The following is a 20,833-nucleotide window of genomic DNA, read 5'->3' as shown; positions in this document are numbered from 1 at the left end:
GCCTGGAGGGCCCTGTGAGCTGGCCCCTGGGCCCAGCCTTTGCCCCCCCTGCCTTCCTAAGGACTTTTTGCCGGGCTTTGCCTGGAAGTGTGACTCTGTTCCTGAAGCGCCTGGGAAGCGCTTGATTTCTCCTCCAGGGGAGCGCTGTGGTTTCCAGCTGCAGCCCGGAGCTGCAACCCCCTTCTCCCGAGGGATTTCCCGGCGTGGGGATCCCCACTTTTTGGCTTATTTTCAAAGCAGGTGCCCACCCTGCATTGTGCCCCGCAAGTTGGCAGAGTTTTGCGGCACGGGTGCCTACCCCGCTTATTTTCCAACTTTGAGTGCTATTCTCGGGTGTCACAGTTATTTCCAGGGCTACTGAGAGCCCAGGCCGCATTCCTATTCCCAGCTGCCCAGCACTTAGTGGGCAGCTGCTTCGATTAGGCCCTGCGCATTCTTCCTTGGCTGCCTGCGCAGCCTGCCCTGACATTGTGGACACAGGGCGTTCTAGCCCCTGAGAGGCCAAGTTGGCCTGGGGGACAGTTCATGTGTTGTGCCATTGCATGGGGTACATGTTTTTGCCTAATGTGATTTTCGCGCAAATGTGATTACTTGCCCACTGTGATTTCTGCATAATATGCAATGCCTTTTTTCCTACAGCCCTAAATGTATTTTTATGCTTAGGACTGTGTTTTCCTAGTATAGGTGATGCTAGTGAGTTCATGGTTCCCTGCGTGATATTTGCCTAAGGTGTTTAGGATTGCGTAGGTGGTACTTACCTTTTACCAGTGATTACTGGTTGTGTGCTACATTTGCTATTTGGTGCTACAGTTATTATATGTTCTATGTGCTAAGCGTTATTCCTACAAAGTGCTAATTCTACCAAGTGCGAGTTCTAAAAGTGCTTATTCCTGACAGTGGCCCACGTGGCCCTGTCCCGTGTACATAATCCCCTGTAAATTCTGCCCGTGCCAGTGGCACATTGTAAAGTGTGTGTTTATTATCTAATCTGTTTGGTATAATACAAAGGCTATTTTTATATATAACCTTGTGTGGAGTTTTCTTTGTCGTGGGCCTTGGGGGTTGTTGCTGGGTGCGCGTGCAAACGCTTCACACATCGCCTCTGAGATAAGCCTGACTGCTCGTGCCAAGCTACCAAGAGGGTGAGCAGGGGTTATCTTGGCGGGTGACTTCCTTGCCCTGACATAGAATGGTGGTTTCTGCCTGGCTTTGGAGCAAGCCCCAGGCAACCGGAAATCACCATTTCTAACATATCTATCTATCTATCGCCCTCTATCTATCGCACTCACTCTATCTATCTATCTATCTATCTATCTATCTATCTATCTATCTATCTATCTATCTATCTATCGCCCTCGATCTATCTATCTATCGCCCTCACTCTATCTATCTATCGCCCTCACTCTATCTATCTATCTATCTATCTATCTATCGCCCTCTATCTATCTATCTATCTATCGCCCTCACTCTATCTATCTATCTATCTATCTATCTATCTATCTATCTATCTATCTATCTATCTATCTATCTATCTATCTATCTATCTATCTATCTTATCTGTCTATCTATCACCCTCACTCTATCTGTCCATCTATCGCACTCACTCTATCTATCGCCCTCTATCTATCTATCGCACTCTATCTATCTATCGCATCCCCACAGCATCACTCAGCACCACCACAGCATCACTCAGGGGCACCATAACATCACTATGCGCTACCACAGCATCACTGAATGCCACAGCATCACTCGGCGACACCAAAACATCACTCAGTGCCACCAGAGCAGCAATCTGTGCAACAATTCAACAACAACTAGTTCAAATGTGTTCTCTCAATGTTTCAAGCTTTATTACAAATGTCACAAAAAGATGTTAATATTTCACTTCTGTTCTTGGATTTTCATCACAATAAAATACACTGAACATAATCTTCACAAAAGTTATTTACAAAAGTTTAAGCTATTGCCATTATAAATTACAATAACTTTTATTTAAGTATTAATTATAAAAAAAATTAAAAGCCATTGTTATTTGTAATATCACTACATCGAAGTCACGTAAATACAACACATATTGCATTACAATTGCTTTAGGTGTCACATTTGCGAAAGTTAAAACTATTGGCATTGTAAATGACAAAGCTATTAATTTCGCTATTTTCAAAACCAACACATAAATAAAAAATGTGTCATTTACAATACCAATAGCTCAAACTTTCCTAATGCGAGACCTATTTCATTGCAAATGCTTGTTATAATTACAAGGGTGTGACAACACCACATAACACCGCATAAGCAACAAGTGCAGATTAAACCACAGGGTTCAAATAAACCCCCACACACACCGTGAGATTAAACCTGTACTAAACACACACGCCGCAATAACAGGTACATCATAGAAAGACTGATGGACATAATGAAGCGGACCTAGCGAAACATGCATTGCACAGACAAGATAAAGGTCTTGATTTAGAGTTTGGTGAGCAGGGTACTCCTTCACAAGCGTGGTGGAGTATCCTGTCCAACAAACGGATGGTCTGCCTGTAAATACATCGGACAACCATTCCTTTTTAGATCAAGCACTCTGATGTATTTTTCTCTTATTCAGGACCACCAGGGAACACCTGGCAGTCGTGATGAGAATTTGTTTTTAAATGAATCCCACTTCCTGGGAGTAAATTAATCAGGGAGAAAGTTCCAAGGGTGTGAGGGTGATTAGTTATTGGTTTTTAAAAACAAACTCCAGCTTTGGAAGCTTGTTTTTGAAAAACACAAAAGTTGGTGAATGGCCGCCTGAAACATCATCCCCAAGGGATCCAGAGAATTGTAGATCAACTTCCTATAGATGGTTCAGATTGCTTTTTCGGTCAGGGGATTAGTTAGCAGCTGGTCCTCCAGTGGGGATGCATCAGGCAAATTCCCCCCTTCCCAGATGTGAGCTTGCAGAGCGTGACCCACCTGCAAATGTCACAACCGTTTTTAGTCGCCTTATTCATACCAACCGGACCATCGAGTTGCACCTCCACCAGCGAATGGTCTGAGATTCCCCCTGCTATGTGAGTAGCGGCCCTAAAATCATCTTTATGGACAGTCCGGGTGAAAAGATAGTGCAGGCATGCCAGACTACCATGTGCTGCAGACAGGTGCGTTCAGTCCTGATACCCTCTTCCCCTCTAGGGGCATTTAGGAGTATCATGAATATAGTATAGGGTCAGTTCTGTCACTCCAGTCACCCCAATGCGTGTATGCTCTGTCGTAAGTGTCTTACCCTTTCACAGGATGAGTCAGTCTTGTCTGGGTCTCTTTCCTGTTTCCCGACATTTGAATGGCACGCCCGAAGTCTCGAGATAGCAGTGACCCCCCAGCAGGCTTTTGTGTACCGCTTTTGTCCTGGATATAGTGCTGCATTCAGTAGGGCACCCACTCTCTTTTCTTTGCAGTTGCCTGAAGATCAGCAGTCCCAAGGTAGCAGTCACACCTGGCCTGTCTGTAAGTGCAGCCCCCTCTGGAGGCCTGACCATCAGCAATTGAGCCCACACTGTGGTCGGCTGGACCACAGGCGTAAGCTCAGACAGGGTGTTCGACACTGGAGCAGTTGTAGTCCCTCATGGACCTCTGACACAGAGTAGTCGGAAATTCAGCATCTAAAAGCCCAACACAGGCTCTCCAGGAAGTCAGTAGATTCAGACTGTTGTGTTAGGAATTTGGCAAATGCAACCTTGAATGGGCCTGTTGGCATCACACAATCGTCCAACTGGGCCTCAACAATCATGTTGTCGTACAGTTTTATTTTCTGCCTTGAACTGTTGGAGGAGTCTTGGCATCCCTCAGACTAGCTGGTCCTACTGGATGGCTTTCCGGCTCGCCCTACAGATAACGAGGATGTGTCGGACCTTGCTTTTTCCAGGACAGCCTTGTCCTCCTGCTGGATAGTGAAACTCCCTTCCCTTGCATACCAGACAGGCAGGCTTCTAGGCAGACTTCTAGGCTCTTCAGGACAGGTACACAGTTTCTCCATTAAGTAATTCAGCATACAGGTGATGTCCATTCAACTTAAATAGACTGTCAGGCTGACACCATCCCTGGTAGCACAGCAGGCACCTGAGTACTTTGTAGAGCACATTATTCCTTGGTAACAGAGGACTTTGACCTATGTTATAAATGAGGGATAGATGGTCCCACTTGTATACACAACTGGCAGGCAGGATATGGTGTTTACTCTGTCGCACTCTCACATTGCATTTATGCTACGCACACCAACACCCTAAACATGCACTTGATGTTATCGCAAAGTCTGGACACAGGTTTAGAAATGGAGCATTACATGGGTATGTCAGTAGAAAGCCACTCCACTGACCATGATGCAAAGATCTAATCAGGCTATTGATCCTTACAACAGGGTGCATTGCCATCACCGTTCTAGCTGGTAAACCCATTACAGTCCTCTGCCTTAAATGAGGGCACACTTGGTGTGACCCTCCAGGTCACAGGACCGGTCCAAGATCTCTTATAGTCCCTTGTTAGAAGTTGCACAGTACAGGGGTGGCAGAAAAATCTTATGTAATTGTTTTGTGGTAGATTTACTCCAGTAACGTGCAGTTACAAGTTTGACGCCATGTACTGGGGAGTTGCCACGAGGAACAGATTTTTCTGCCTGTCAAACCACATGCCATTCACTATTTCATAGTGTTTTTCTGCTTTTATTTACCCCTTGTTTTAAGCAGGTGGTATATATATGCATGTGGTTGGTTGGGGGGAGATGGGTGAAGCAGGGGAGGGAAGGGGAAAGATATTTCTAACAGAGGGAAGAATTGTGTGTTTCCCCCAGTTAGTAAAAAAAATAGCATAAGTCTTGGCTGCTTCTGCTGCACCCAGAGTCTTGTGGGTCTTTTCAGTCTGATTTTTCTGTCTGGAAAAAAATTGTGACCTGTTTTTCTGCACAAAAGCCTAACGACTGTGTAATAAATAATCCAATAAATCCAGGTTATAGTTGGTACTGGTTTATTAAAGACAGCACAGTACTCATTTCTTCTGTTCCCAGCAGGCATCTGCCAGTATCAGCTTTCACATAATAACAATTCTAAATGGAATTTACAGAAGGTGCATGTGCACAGAACTAAAGGGCATATATTAAAAGGGAAATACAATAGAGCATCTTAAAAGAGAAATGCAAGGAATATAACACATCTTCTCCCTTAAGAAAACATTAATATAAAGATTTGCATTTAGAGACACGACGGACATTCCAAACTTTTCCATCTTGTGTGACTACACTGTTGCGATTCACTTTAACAACTTTGATGGGTTTGCCAAACTTTACATCACCTTTAGTAATGAAACCAGGCTTTTGAATTCTCACCCAATCACCACAATTGAATTCAGGTTCCTTAACCTTCATGCGTTTGTCATAATCACCTTTGATCTTCTGTTGCTTAATTGTAACTTTTTGCCCAACTTCAGAAACATCTGGTGTAGTTTTATGAGTGTTACAATTCTTTTTAAACCACCAAGGACACAATTTGGAAATGGGATTTCTACCCCTCAATAAACAGAAAGGTGAGACTTCGGTAGTTGTATGAGGTGTAATACGATACAACCAAAGTCTCTCCCTCAATTTCTCCTTCCATAAACTTCCAAATGTCCGGGCCCAAAGTATATCCTGTTTGAGAACCCTGTTGTATCTCTCAACTTGTCCATTTCCTTGAGGTTCATATAAGGCAGTTGTGATATGTTTAATACCACAATCTCTAAAGAACTCTTGAATTTCAGAAGATTTGAATTGTACTCCATTATCTGAAATCATAATTTCAGGAGTACCTTCTCGGGCAAACAACTCTTTTAAAAATAGAATCACATTGCTAGTATTGGGATGAGAAATAAGTTTGACCTCTGGCCACTTAGAATGATAATCAACTACTACAATGGCAAATCTACATTCTGAAGGCAAAAAATTGAATGGACCAGATATGTCAACACCCAACTTTTGCCATGGATGTTCAGGCCATTTAATTGGTATTAAAGGAGCTGGGTTACATTTGCAGGACTTGTCACTGTCTATGCATTCTGGACATTCCCTTACAAACCTGTCCACAAATTTATCTACACCTGGCCACCAGAAATTGGATCCTATTAACCTTTTCATGGATGACATGCCCATATGACATTCATGACTGAGTCTCAAAATAAGTTCACGAATTCCAAAGGGAGGTATACATTTGTCAGTTCTAAATATCAAATCACCCTCAGTAACTAATTCATCTTTAATATTCAGAAAAGGTAATAAATCTCCATGCACTTCTCCCTTATAAGGCCAACCCTTGTTGATAAAGTCTCTTACTTGACAAAGTAGAGTATCCTTACTCATACTGCTCTTCCATACTTCTTCAGAAATACTCTTAAAATTATCAGACACAGACTCAGTAATGCTGACTACCACTTCATCTTCATCCAGCTCTTCAGCATAGTTACATGGTAATCTGGATAGACAGTCTGCAGTGACATTCAATTTGCCTGGAACATATTCAATATCAAAACTATATTCTTGAAGACGTGACATGAGTCTGGCTATGCGAGCAGTAGCTCTCAATCCTCCTCCAGGGGATAAAATATTTACCAAGGGTTTATGGTCTGTCCTCAACATAAACCTTGCTCCCCAAATGTAATTGCGAAAATGTTCTACAGCCCATACACATCCTAAAAGTTCCTTCTCAATGACAGCATATCCTCTTTCTGTGGTAGTAAGTGTACGAGAAGCAAACGCAACATTCCACTCCTCTTTCCCCGAGCGTTGTGATAAAACACAACCTAAACCGTAAAGGCTAGCATCAACCGTCAAAAGGCATAGCTTGTTCAAACTAAAAGGTCTGAGGGTAGGAGCATTCACCATATCAGTTTTTATAGACTCAAAAGCATCTTGTTGCCTGTCGCCCCACACAAATTCCAAGTCTTTTCTAGCAAGTTCTCTTATGGGTTCCATCTTTGAAGCAAAATCTTTGATAAATTTACTGTAGTACTCACAAAGACCAGAGAATGATAATAGTTTCTCTTTACAATCTGGTGCAGGTGCTTTTAAAATTGCATCAACCAACGATCTTTTAGGAGATACTCCATTCTTAGAGATCGTGTGCCCTAAGTATTCTATTGTCTCTTGAAATAATTTACATTTATTGTCTTTGATAGTCAAACCAGAATGACTTAAGATCTTACATACATTTCTTAAATGTTCGTTATGAACTTCAATATTTTTTGAAAAAACAAGAATGTCATCTTGGAAGCATTTAACGTAATCTCCCATTTCTTTAAATAGATGAAACATGGATCTCTGGAAAACGGATGCCGCAGAGGCTAATCAAAATGGCATACGCTTAAATTGATACAAACCTTGAGGCGTTATAAATGCGGTTAATTGTCTGGACTCTTTTGTCAATTCTATCTGGTGATATGCCGATCTAAGATCGAGAGTAGAAAAGACTGTGGCACCTTCTAGCATGCTCACCACTTCATTGATGTTAGGTAGAGGATGGCAATCAACTACAATATTAGCATTTAATGCTCTTAAATCTATACATAGCCTCAAACTTTTATCAGGTTTGCGAGCAAGAACAATTGGGGAAACCCACTCAGATGACTCGATTTCTTCTATTACCCCATTGTCCAACATTTCTTTAAGAGCATTACTCAGTTCCTCTCTGACATTGAGTGGTACATTTCTGAGTTTCTGTACTAGAGGTACAGCTCCTTGTTTGAGTTTGATCCCATGACTGAAACCTTTTAATTTCCCTAACTTCTTGGAAAACACTGTAGGGAATTCATTTGTTAACTTCTCTCTTTTGTCGTCACCCTTTATAGTGACAATAGAATTTATATCTGAGCATATATTATCACATAATATAACTGGATCCTTAGATCGTGGGTTTAGCATTATACCTAATTTCCACTGATCTCTCCATCCAAGTACATCAATGCCCTTCTTAGCAACATACAAATTGATAACTGCGGACCTCCCTTTAAAACTAATGGTAGATTGTAAGTAACCTATAAAATCGATGGTGGATTTATTGAAACATAAGGCACTGATATCTGGAGGTGTAAGTTCTTTTTCCGATATCTTTGACCCAAATTTCTCACAAAAGTAATCTTTCGTTATTATAGTCCAAGGAGAACCAGAATCCGCCATCAACTCAAGATCAACACCAAGGAAACTCACAAGACATTTAGGTGAGTTGAGTATTTCCCCATCAACTACCCCTATATTCAACAGAGAGACAACCATTCCACAATCACTCGTCACATCACTACTTTTAGAATGTATACATTGAACGCAAGCGACTTCAGAAGAAGGATGAGATCTCACATATGAAACCTCATTCTTTTTAAAGTGATTGGTATTATGATCATTATTCCCTTTTTTCCAATCTCTACATGCTTTGGAAAAATGACCAATCCTGCCACACTTACTACATTCTTTACCAATGGCGGGACAGAATTTGAAAGAAGCAACATGATTATTACTTCCACATCTATAACATACAATCTGATTTTTCCCAATACTCTTATTGGAATGGGCATTGTTTTTAACATTGCTAATAGCTCCTATTTCATCAACCGTTTTATCATTCTTTGCCCCTTTAGAGTTATCCTCAATGGTTTTCATCCATTTGTTGGATTGTTCAAACGCTTTTGCTGTAGAAATACTTTCCTTTAACGTAGGATTTCCTAAAATCCATAGTTGCTCTTGTGTTTTTTTACACTTGACATTCACTATGATCTGGTCTCTTATCATTTCATCAGTAATTTCTCCAAAATTACATGAAACTACTAATGATCTTAATGCTGTTAAGAAATCATCAAAAGTTTCTGACTCTTTTTGTGCTCTAGTATAAAATTTATAGCGATTTAGAGCTATACTTGTTGTAGGTTTGAACCTTGTCTCCACTCGTTACATCGCTTCATTAAAATTTCCCAAGTCTCCAGGAACAGGAGGCAAAGTCCTAAAAATAGCTTGCCCTTCTGATCCTAGACAATGTAGGAAAATATTTTTCTTCCTTTCATTCCCCATCCTTTCTCCATCTATGGCTTTTAAATAGGTCAAAAATTCCTCTTTCCACCTGTTCCAAGGAATGGGTGGATCCCCTTTGCTTTGCAAAAATTTTGTAGGTGGATCGAATTGCATAGTTATGTATAAATGTTGTGATGTACACAACTTTTACAATATGTATAATGTGTAATGTGCAATCAAAATCACATTGAATAATGTTTCACTACTTATTATAAGAATCTAAGAGAAAATGAAATAAAAACAGTTAAAATACTCTATTTAAATATTACAGTTCAATTCACCCAGCTCTGAATAACTTGTGGAAATAGTGGATTTGATATGTTATCAGCGGTGAATTGAAAACATCTAGCTTCCTTTTGTGACAGTGTCGCTATGTCAATTCATAATAAATCACTCAGTAATGTCATCTGCGGTGAAACGAAAACATTAAGCTTCCTTTTGTGACAGTGTCGTTATGTCAATTAAAATAAATCACCCAGTAATGAAGAGTTTGCAGTACTTGTAGCGCTCGATTTGTTGTCCGCGTTGAATTGAAGACACGGAGCTTTTCTCCGTGTTAGCGTTGCTATGCCAACTCAAAATGGCCGACTTTTGCGTGATGACGCATGCGCGCATACGTGATGACGTAGTTGCCGTCACTCTCGCAGTGTACAGTTCTTGCACGCATGCGTGATGATGATGTTGTTGTTGTCAGCCCTCGCGCAGTCCAAAGTTCCTCAGCTGGTCGGCATGCACGCGCCGGTTAAACGAATGCGCTACACGAAGCGGACATCTATTTAAAAGATGCAAAATCCCCAAAGTTGCAGAAATTTACCAAAATTCACCATTTCATCTGGGAAAAAGGTAGAGAATTCCTTTTTTCTGTATAGTTACTCCCAGTTAAGCGTACCTTCAATTAAGCGTAGTGTAGGAAGTGGTGGTATGTTGAAAGTTGAATCATCACCAAACACTAGTCTTGACGCTAAATTTCTTGAGTAAAGCGCTTTTTCTTCACTTCACAGGATTGGAGCACTTGTGAATCAGGAATCCAATTTTATGAGGTTCTTTATAAGGCAGGAGAATTAAATCCAATTTCCAGATGCAAAATGGTAAAATTAATTTAAATTGAAGTTGTACCACTCCTGTGCTGTTGTTGAGTAGTAAGGTACTGGACACCCTCGTCGCCAATTTTGTAATAAATAATCCAATAAATCCAGGTTATAGTTGGTACTGGGTTATTAAAGACAGCACAGTACTCATTTCTTCTGTTCCCAGCAGGCATCTGCCAGTATCAGCTTTCACATAATAACAATTCTAAATGGAATTTACAGAAGGTGCATGTGCACAGAACTAAAGGGCATATATTAAAAGGGAAATACAATAGAGCATCTTAAAAGAGAAATGCAAGGAATATAACAGACTGATAATCAGGTGGAATAAAATGAACACATGAAAGTACTCCTTAATTTCATTGCCCTTGATTCATACTCTGGACCATAGTTGAGGGATAGGTCTAGGCATAGTCCTCGCAACACACAATAGATTTGCGTGCAGCAGAGGCCAAACTCAAAGTCAGGATACCAGATACAAGTAGGTGGTAACTCAGGGCAGAGGAAAACGCCTGTTGTCCGTGGAGGAGTCCTTCCCATCCTAGAAATATACATTAAAATTAATTAATAGTATTCTATTTTAAATATCTTTTTGGTGCCAGTCCATATGACTTTAATTTCTGCTTCTGGGATTCTATGTTATAAGTCCATAGGGTGCATGTATCCTTTCTGAGCTTAATAAAATGTTGGAAATTCTACAAATCCTCACTCCTAGATCCAAGTACTCTCAGGCTACCATTCTACACTCTGCTCTGTCTGAAGAACAGCTCAACACTTTCAAAATTCTTCAATTCTGCATTGATATGGCTTGTAAAAAATGTTGGGGTATATTTAAATGTATTAACTATTTAATTTTAATACTATAGGTGATTGAAATTACGGACGAAGAAAGCAAGATTTAGCACCAGCCAACTGAATGTTAGTGCCATAAGAAGGATTATTTTGAAAAACCGAAGGACATCCAGCATTCTAAGTTTAAACAATTTCCAAAATCTAGGTGTGTCGAGGAAGTGGGAGCTGAGGAAAGTACTATACCTGTAAGTGAAGTCTCTAATTTTGCATTTCGTTAACCCAGAGCAAAGTCATATCTGTGCACACAGCTTCGGAAATAATGCCAGAAAGACCAATCACAGCATCCTCATCTGAAATATGATCAGAAAGACAAATTGCCTCAGCATGACTGAATAACGTTCATCTAAAGCATCATGTAATTGCAGAGAGGAAGCACACACTGCATAAAAGAAAGTTATAACAAAAGGTTTCTTCTGCAGACCATCAAAGAAAAGACGCTGAAAGAAGACTCCGAAGCTGACACATTAACAACCAGAAGATTGGAAAATCACCTTTGTTCAACAACCGTTTTTAACCAGTTACACAAGTTTGAGACTGTCTGCCTCGGGATAGAACACCTCGACCTACTCTGCTCACTCTGGCGAAAACCTTAAAAATTCACCACTTTATTGTGTTCATGACCATGTCAGATTGTTCCCTTTTGTTGTGTACTGTTCTGTAATTCTATGTAAATCGCCTCAACCTTATCTGTTGTGCAGGAGTGATATGTAAAACTGATTAAATTAGCACTGTTGCGCCATAGCTAATGTAAATAAATTCTCGTCTTCAGAACTACAAACCGTAACCTTACACCAAACAAAGAAAGGGTAAAAGGAGCTGATGTTCTGCGACTAATGATCCATAATAGTGCTGTGCATGTTTTAATGTCCTCAGTTACTGCCATTACGTGCAAAAGGGACTTCTCAGTTTAATCATTAAATATCAGACTAACACCTTATCACTGCATTGCTAAGAACCTATACTAATAGATTTGAGAAAAACTTCAGTCACAAAATAAGTTGCTGCCGGAGATGCTATAACCAAAAGACTATTATCTGCTACAAACATTTCGACAGGTGTTACAGGGCTGCATCCAGACATATTTTGCTCAATTCAAGTGTTAAGAAGATTACACACAATTTCTTTTAGAGATAAGTGCTGAACATTATCTAAACAAGCCCGACTCTAAAATCGGGTTCACTCTTACTGTGGCATATAAGCAAGAAAAAACTAAACGTAGAGATATTAACTCTAGGAATACACTTTATAAAAAGACGGTCTGTGAGAACAAATTCAGTGTTCAAACCCGCCCCAATCAAAGCAAAATAACCCAAATTGCAGAAAAAAGTTACCCGTGCCAAAAAAGATTCAGCCATCAATCTCATCTCACTGAATTTGAGAGAATGCACACTGGGAAAAACCTCTCTCAGTGCTCTGAATGCCTAAAAAGTTTCAGCCGTGAATCTCGTCTCACTGAGCATATGATAATCCACACTGGGGAAAAACCTTATCAGTGCTCTGGATGCCAGAAATGTTTCCATGAAAAAAGATATCTCACACAGCATATGAAAACCCACACTGGGGAAAAACCTTATCAGTGCTCTGAATGCCAGAAATGTTTCAGCCAAAAATGCAATCTCACTGAGCATATAAGAATCCACACTGGGGAAAAACCTTATCAGTGCTCCGAATGCCAAAAATGTTTCAGCCAAAAATCTCATCTCACTGAACATATGAAAATCCACTCTGGGGAAAACCCTTATCAGTGCTCTGAATGCCAGGAAAGTTTTTGTAACAAACGTGGTCTATCTCGACATGCAATAACCCACTCTGTGGACAAACCTTATCAGTGCCCGGATTGTCAGAAATGTTTCAAAGACAAAAGCAGTCTTACTCAGCATACAAGCTACCACTCTAAGACTAAGGAAAAACTTTATCAGTGCTCTGAATGCCAGAAATGTTTCGGTAATCAAAGCACTCTGACTCAGCATACAAGAACCCACACTGGGGAAAAACCTCATCAGTGCACAGAATGCCAGAAATGTTTCATTGACAAAAACAGTCTCACTCGGCATACAATAACCCACACTGGAGAGAAACCATATCAGTGCACGGAATGCCAGAAATGTTTCAATGAAAAACGCTATCTCACAGTGCATATAAGATCTCACACTGGGGAAAAACCTTATCAGTGCTCTGATTGCCAGAAAAGGTTTTGTAACAAACAAAGTCTTTCTCATCATGCAATGACCCATTCTGTGGAGCAACCTTATCAGTGCATTGAATGCCACAAATGTTTCAGTCAAAAAGGCTGTCTCACTCGGCATATAAGAACCCACACTGGGGAAAAACCTTATCAGTGCTCTGAATGCCAGAAATGTTTCAGTGTAAAAAGCAATCTCACAAAGCACATAAGCACCCACACTGGGGAAAAACCTTATCAGTGCTCTGAATGCCCAAAACATTTCAACCGTAAATCACTTCTAACTGCACATGTGAGATTCCACACTGGGGAAAAACCTTATCAGTGCTCTGAATGCCAGATATGTTTCAGTGACAAAATAAGACTCACTCAACATACAAGAATCCACACTGGGGAAAAACCTTATCAGTGCTCTGAATGCCACAAATGTTTCAGTGTAAAAAGCAGTCTCATTCAGCATATAAGAATCCACACTGGAGAAAAACCTTATCAGTGCTCTGAATGCCAGATATGTTTCAGTGACAAAATGAGACTCACTAAACATACAAGGACCCACACATGGGTAAAACGTTATCGGTGCACTGAATGCGACAAATGTTTCAGTGAAAAAAGCAGTCTCACTCGGCACATAAGAACCCACACTGGGGAAAAGCATTATCAGTGCTCTGAATGCCAGAAATGTTTCAGTATAAAAAGTAGTCTCACACGGCACATAAGAACCCACACTGGGGAAAAACCTTATCAGTGCTCTGAATGCCAGAAATGTTTCAGTATAAAAAGAAGTCTCACTCAGCATATAAGAATCCACACTGGGGAAAAACCTTATCAGTGCTCCGAATGCCAAAAATGTTTCAGCCAAAAATCTCATCTCACTGAACATGTGAGAATCCACACTGGTGAATAAAATTATCAGTCCTCTAAATGTCAGAAAATATTCAGAGGTAGAGATGGTTACAAGCGCCATAAGAAAACACACTGTAGGAAGGTGGATATCTGACTATGGTTACCCCCAACTTTTTGCCTAGTGTTTAGCTGGTTTTCAACTTAGTTGGCCTGGCATCCTGCTATTCAGGGCCCCAGACTATCGGCTCTGTCCTTAAAATGGACTCCATGTAACTTAGGTACATACACAATTGGATATTGGTTCACCTTATGAGTCCCTGTATAGTGTACCCTAGGTACTCAGGGCATAGGTGCAACCAAGGCCTACCAGGGGCTGCAGCATGTATTATGCCACCCCTAGCTGGCCACCCAAATAGACACAACTGGCTGATCCCTCAGCTGGGGCAAGGTCGTGTAATTACCCCTTGCTTAGGTGTAGTATTCCTATACCTACATACATATAGATACATAGTAACCTATAAGTCACTCCTATGGCAGGCCTTAACAATCCTGAAGGCAGAGTGCTTGGTTATATGTGAGATGGTGCTCTAGCATGAGCTGAGCCCCTCTGCAGCGTTCGGAACTACTTCCTTATAGCTGTTCTATGATATTGCCATACCATATACTCTTAAGTGCATTATAATCCTCGCGGTTAATGCTAAATTTGGTTTGGCTTTATCGAAACATGTTGTGTAAGGTGTCATACACTTTGGAAGACTACCCCCTCGCCAATTCTGGCGACGGGGGTAGCATTCCACCCTTCTAGACGGAGAAGACATGTTAGTTCTGACGATCACGGTTAAAGTTAACCAGAGCCCCAGCGTTACAAAATGGACGCTGCTGCCCCAGACACAAGTCTGACCTCCTGCTGCTGGGAGTCCTTCCAGCTAGGGAGGCCTGGACAATAGGTTTCCTGCCTGGAGAGGTGCAAGCACCGCCCCAGACAGGAGTTTGTGTATTAGGACAGGGAGGGTTGAAAAGAAACAGACACTGCCTGGAGCACTGATATAAGCTTGAAAGCTGTCTAATCCTGAAACTCTACCTCTGGTTATTGCATCCAGAGCTGAGGATGTTAGCCAGGTCAAGGAAAGGGCCTGGTAAAGCTATAGAGTTGTCTGTTTACACAGTCCCCAACACAGTGTCTGGCTCATTAAAAGGAGTGACTGAATAAAGATTGGAGAAATGATCAACCCAGGTCTGGAGAGAAATGTTATTTTGCAGAGGTGAAGCAGATACCTCTCTCCCCTCCACTTTACAAGTGCCCAAAACCTGGTGGAGTTCTTAAGAGACCAAGCCAATTTGAGTTCCTGCCGTCTTTCTTCCTCCCATTCTTTCTTAGCCCGAGCCTGGGCCCTTTTGTACCTCTCTCCACCCAGACTGATTTCTGAGATGTCCTTTGTGACGGATATCTACATGAACGTCTGAATTCCTTATTAAACCTATTGTTTACTTTATGAAAATTCTGTTTGTGGACTTTAATAGGGACTTTAAGGTAGTACAATATTTTCTTGAAGTTGTTGTAGAAGCAGTCATTGGCATGCCACACTCTTAGGGGCCAGATGTAGGCAGGTTATTACCGACCGGTAATAGACTTTTCCTATGTGGGAGGCTTTTTTACCAATTCGGTAAATAACTAATCTGTATTTACCGATTCGGTATTTACCGAATCGGTAAATGAGATGTAGGAAGCACTGCAAACAGTGCTTCTGGGCTTTAAGGATTCGTTATTTACCACCAACTATTAGTTGGTGGTAAATAACGAATTCCTCTGTAAATGCAAATATGTGCATTTACACCTGTGCCGTGTGACAGACATACATGCTTTTAGGGCATGTATGTGTGCCACATGTGCACACAAGCACTAATCAGGGGTGCAGCAGGATGTCAAAGTGACACCCTGCCACCCTTGACTTTTTTCCAATTTTACCGTATCGATAATTACCGATTCTGTAATTGACATTCATTCCTATGCAATGCATTTACATTCGGTAATTTTTACCGAATATTTACCTACATATGATTTACCGATTTCTAAAATACCGAATCTGTAAAATTCGGTATTTTAGAATCGGTAACACCTATTTACTTACATATAGCCCTTAGTTCTTGCAAATCGATTTCCCGAAGGTAGTGATAGATTGATCTTCACCTCGCCAGATGACCAAAATATTGTTGATACACACATATAACTGAAATCCCAATTGGCACAGACAAACCATGGGAACAAAAGCAGTGATTGGGATAGGACAGGGCCTAAACAGTATTTTCCCTTGTCCATGTAAGATAGTCCCAAATCTCCATTGATTGCAAAAGGAACAAGGCAGTTGTCCCTTCTCTGACGGAGGGGGCCCCATTAAACTTGAACTTTTCCACGTGAGCGATATTTCAGGGTGTGTGGTGAAGTGCCACAGGTCACCTAACATACAAGAGAATACGTATGGCTAACCATATAGAACTATGGCTCCTGATAACCAGGTGCCTTAGAATATGTGCGCGGGACACTGCCTGTTCTTTTCTATATTTTCATATAAATGCTTTTTTTATTGTACTCTCATAAGGTCAGAAAATTACCTCCACCAGATTCCTGTAACAGACTGTCCGTTGGACATGGTCCAAACATCCTACACTTATCCATACAAGATTGAGCACTCTGATTCAGGTGCACTGACCTCTCTATACCCTTAGACATACGGGACTGACCGCTTGCAACAGGATACATGCGTAGTACAAGGGACATGGTTTACACACCCATCATTCATTTCTACTATGGGCAATCTGGTTTTCGGGTGTGCTGATTTTCCTAATGGGTCTTTCCCCCTTGGGTATACAGCGCTGACCCTTTAAAAACACATGCCAGTACATCGTGGTATTTGCATTTAACTTCGATGGAGGCCTGTCTTTAGTGATTCTATTCCACGTGAAAAAGTGGCTGTGTGTGACAGAGGCAAAAAAGCCTTCAGCATTTAGTGCGCGTTTATTCACATTCATGCTGCCGGCATGCGACTACGTTTCCCAAGTACTCGTGGTCACGTGACTGCATCAGAGTAATGCGATTATACGACCTGAGTCAGTCGCCACACACCAAATTCGGCTTTAGCTAGCTCCGGATCCTCTATTCGAGCAACAGCGAGTACTCTGGACACCATCCTCCATCTGCTGTGGTATAACAGATTGCTGGCTCCCCGTATACTGTTATGGGTCTCTGACCCCATGTTTGTTATATCTGTAATTTTGTCTGCACCGAGGCAGCGTGTTTCCTGTATACAGAAATGGGTCCCTGAACCTACCTTTTTGTTTAACTTGAATCTTTTGTGCTTTGAGTGCGTATTGTCATTTTTTTCTTGTTCTGAAAACGTAAAGCATGCTGCATTCATGTTTAAGATATGGAAGTGTCAAAGCGCACTATCTCATGTCGTAGGAAAGCTCTCAGTGCACATGTGGCAGGTGTTGTCTTGAAAACAAAGCACGCTGCCCCCATGCAGAGGTCAACTATTTTAAGTCCATTTCCTCCACTGCATTGCAGCTTTGTTATTGCAGTGCACATCAAACACGTCCGCAGTTTTCAACTTGAAGAATGCTGCATCTAAGTTTAAACTAGGCAGTGTTATCATGTGCCTTACCGCTGCATATTTTGATGGGGCAGTTGCTTCTGAAATCTAAGCACGCTGTACTTGTGTGTTAGGCCAACTAGCTCTAAGAGTCTTTTTTTTCCCATAACACCACGTTTCCTTTGGAAGTTACTGCACTAGGTTCTGCCTTTGTTCACCCTGTGCTGCCGCAACACAAGCCTGTTATGAGGCACGAGCCATCAAAAACATTGATGCACAAACTTCAAGGCAGACACACGACTACCTCCACGGTCTTGGCGTGTCTCCCCCCTAGTGTTAAACACCATTACGCTGCCGCTTGTCTCGATAAACCTTAGTGACATCTGAATACATGCTCGGAGAACGTATTAGGGACTTCACAGCCATATGAAAATACCTCAGTCACTATTGCAGACACCGCCTATGAGTATATGAACAGTTTTTAACCTACATGGGCACACTTTTTCTTTACACTTGTTCTGAAATGCCTAGAACTGTTACAGCCTTCCAGAAGACTTATTTTCTTACCATGCTCACCTTCCTATAATTCTTTATTAGGCGGAGAGTCACCCTGAGCCGCATGCCACGGTGAGTGGAGGCACATTTCCCGACATCAGCAGATTAACCATTCTACAGTATATTATTATTGTAGTGAATCTTGTTGTCTATAAATTAATTTATTTCCCACCTATACTAAGAATAACAGACATTGACTATACAGTATATGGTTGTGTCCCGTTTGGACGGGTTTGTATGTCCTGGACTGAAAAGCTTTGAAATGTAACGCTAGCACAGTTGTTCAAATGTCTGACCTAGATTTTTTCAAACCATTCTTATATTTCCTATGTATGTATTCTTTTAGGCACCACCAGTGAATTCACCACTCTATGTAGATTAATATGATCCCTGGATGGTTTTGTATATCAAAACCCTTCTTTATACTTACATTGGTTCGTACACCATTTTTAGGTCTCGCCTGAGCCAGGCTGCATGGGTTGTTCTGCGGGGCTTTTAGTAAGGGCTTTAAACTCTGAACACACTCTTGCGGGTGTGCTTATTTATCCTTGCTGTCTCTGTTTATCACCTTCCCCTTTTCTGCCTTTCCCTCTCTTGCTTTGGGACCTTTTCAATGTTTAACAAAAAGCTGTAAAACCTGCTGACCGATATTTGTTCTTTTAATAAAGCGTTTTTTTTATCACCCTTTGCCTGGAAACTGTGGCAGATTGGAAGATGACAAACCCCTGAAAAATGGACCTTGTCTGCCGGTTTCTAAGCATTAACCAAGGAGAAATGTATTGCATGATAGCTTGGAGAGATGAACTGACCAGTCAGAGATCCCATGGCAGCTCTGTGGAGACTCAAATTCACGAGCTCCTTCTTGCAAGGAGTTATGGGAACCAAATCATGCATGCCATGCCCTCTGACCTTTTGCAGGCGACATAGTTAATTTTAAATCCCCCCTTGCACACAAAAATTCAGAATTCCTAAGAATCCATTCTTTTGAGGTCTGGGGCGTGGCGTCTGTCTTCTATATTGATGCTTTTTAATACAAAATAATGATAGCGCCTAGATCTTTGCGCCATATATGTCAAGGTAGTTAACGAGAACGCTGCGTTCCCCATTGCATCTGTTCCCTGCGGCACGTGCATCATTCCAGAAATCCGACCCAGAGCTGGAGGCTCCTGCTGCATTCCTGTGCTTTGGTAGCCTGGTTCATCGAATTGTTGCCTTCTGAAACATTTAACCCCGGTTTGTCCAAAATGCCTTCAGTATTGATATAGTGCCTATTTATTCCTTTACATTTACTTTCCAGTTTGCCCAGTAACATTTTCTTTTTGGGAGGAGGTATGTTTTTGATAATTCAAATGTAACTCCTGTAGAGGCACGCATTTCCACAGAGGATATCGCATTCACAGTATATCCTTCCTGCCACATGGGAGATGGGTGTGGGCCGGAACGTTTTTCTAAATCATCCAATTTTATTTTGTATATTTAGAAAGCTTTTTTCCTATCCTTGTGCTTGCGAACATGAACTGTATTAAAAATACAAGCCTTGACTGAGCCAATAGACTCTTCGATAGATATTGTTTGTTGTGTTTTTCTCTGCCAGGCCCATAACATATAGACTATTCACACACTTTCTGTAGTATGCTTCGTTCTGGGCAGATCAACTCTAAGCTCCACTCTACTTCTATCCTCGTGTCAGTGCAGCCCGATGTAAACAGTAATTGTAATGTATTTGCATTTATATAATGCTTACTACCCCTGACGAACATTGAAGCGCTTTTCCGGCGAGTAGCATGCTACTCCAGGACCCAAAAATGGTTAGTGATGAATTAGTATAGGGAAATATAAACTTAATTTGAGAGCTGACATGTTGGTCTGTTAGTTCGGTTGAAAAAGATAGTGGAGGGATAGAAGAGGGAAGGTTTTGCATTTATATAGTGCTTGCTACCCCTGATGAAGTGTTGAAGCGCTTTTCGGCAAGTAGCATGCTACTCCAGAACCCAAAAAAATGAATAGATAGATCAATTATGGTAGGTAGGTTGTTTTATTATATACACACAACTGAATGAAAATTTAAAAAAGTCTGTTGTAAAGTTGTATCCAAGAGACAAGTATGGTCTCTGATAATAATGTAAACAATACGGATACGTTTTAAGTTGGCTTGACATCAAGGCTGATGCCCCGTAATGTTGATGCAAAGTCAGTTGCGCTAGACTATTTTAGACTCTTGTTGAATTGTAACATCCACCTTGTAGGTACTGCTATTTGTATCAGGTCCACATTGTAGGCAGACACAAACGCCTAAATTGTGCACTATTTATATTAAGCATAATGTAGGTGAGCAGATGACAAAAACCACTGTACAAGCTTGCTGGAATGGGAAGTGTTTAATCAAAAGGTGGATTGAATTCAAGTTTAGGTGACAATTTAAAAATGTGTATGGAGTTTGTATATATTTAAAATTGTTGCTCTTCAAAAAGGCTTGAATCAATAAATTGAATTGAAATTCAAGTTTATCATTTTAATCATGTTGTTGGAAAAGATGTGATTTTGAACCCCATGTGGCGGTTCCTTTCCAGAAAGCATTCAGGTTGTAATCATGAGTCAAATAATGCTGAGGAGGATAATATATTCAAATTGAATTCAAATTGCACATGAAATGTTCATTGTTCAATAT

The 20,833-nt window shown here is 41.1% G+C and overlaps 1 protein-coding gene and 1 long non-coding RNA gene across 2 annotated transcripts in view; both read left to right on the top strand.

Moving 5' to 3' along the window:
• The first annotated feature begins 11,016 nt into the window (after positions 1-11,016).
• On the top strand, positions 11,017-11,684 carry LOC144806229 (uncharacterized). The gene is made up of 2 exons (XR_013605732.1): positions 11,017-11,183; positions 11,418-11,684. It is a non-coding gene; the product is annotated as an uncharacterized LOC144806229 (long non-coding RNA).
• A 774-nt stretch (positions 11,685-12,458) lies between these two features.
• Positions 12,459-20,833, top strand: part of LOC144806222 (uncharacterized) — an 80,653-nt gene continuing 72,278 nt past the window's right edge. The window contains 2 exon segments of the mRNA XM_078672626.1: positions 12,459-12,708; positions 13,555-13,943. Of these exon segments, the coding sequence (XP_078528752.1) occupies positions 12,459-12,708; positions 13,555-13,943 (639 nt within the window).

Source organism: Lissotriton helveticus (assembly GCF_964261635.1).
Source record: "Lissotriton helveticus chromosome 1_1 unlocalized genomic scaffold, aLisHel1.1 SUPER_1_unloc_54, whole genome shotgun sequence".
NCBI lineage: Eukaryota > Metazoa > Chordata > Amphibia > Caudata > Salamandridae > Lissotriton > Lissotriton helveticus.
The sequence above is the reverse complement of the archived record's forward strand: the minus strand, read 5'-3'. Positions and strand labels throughout refer to the sequence as shown.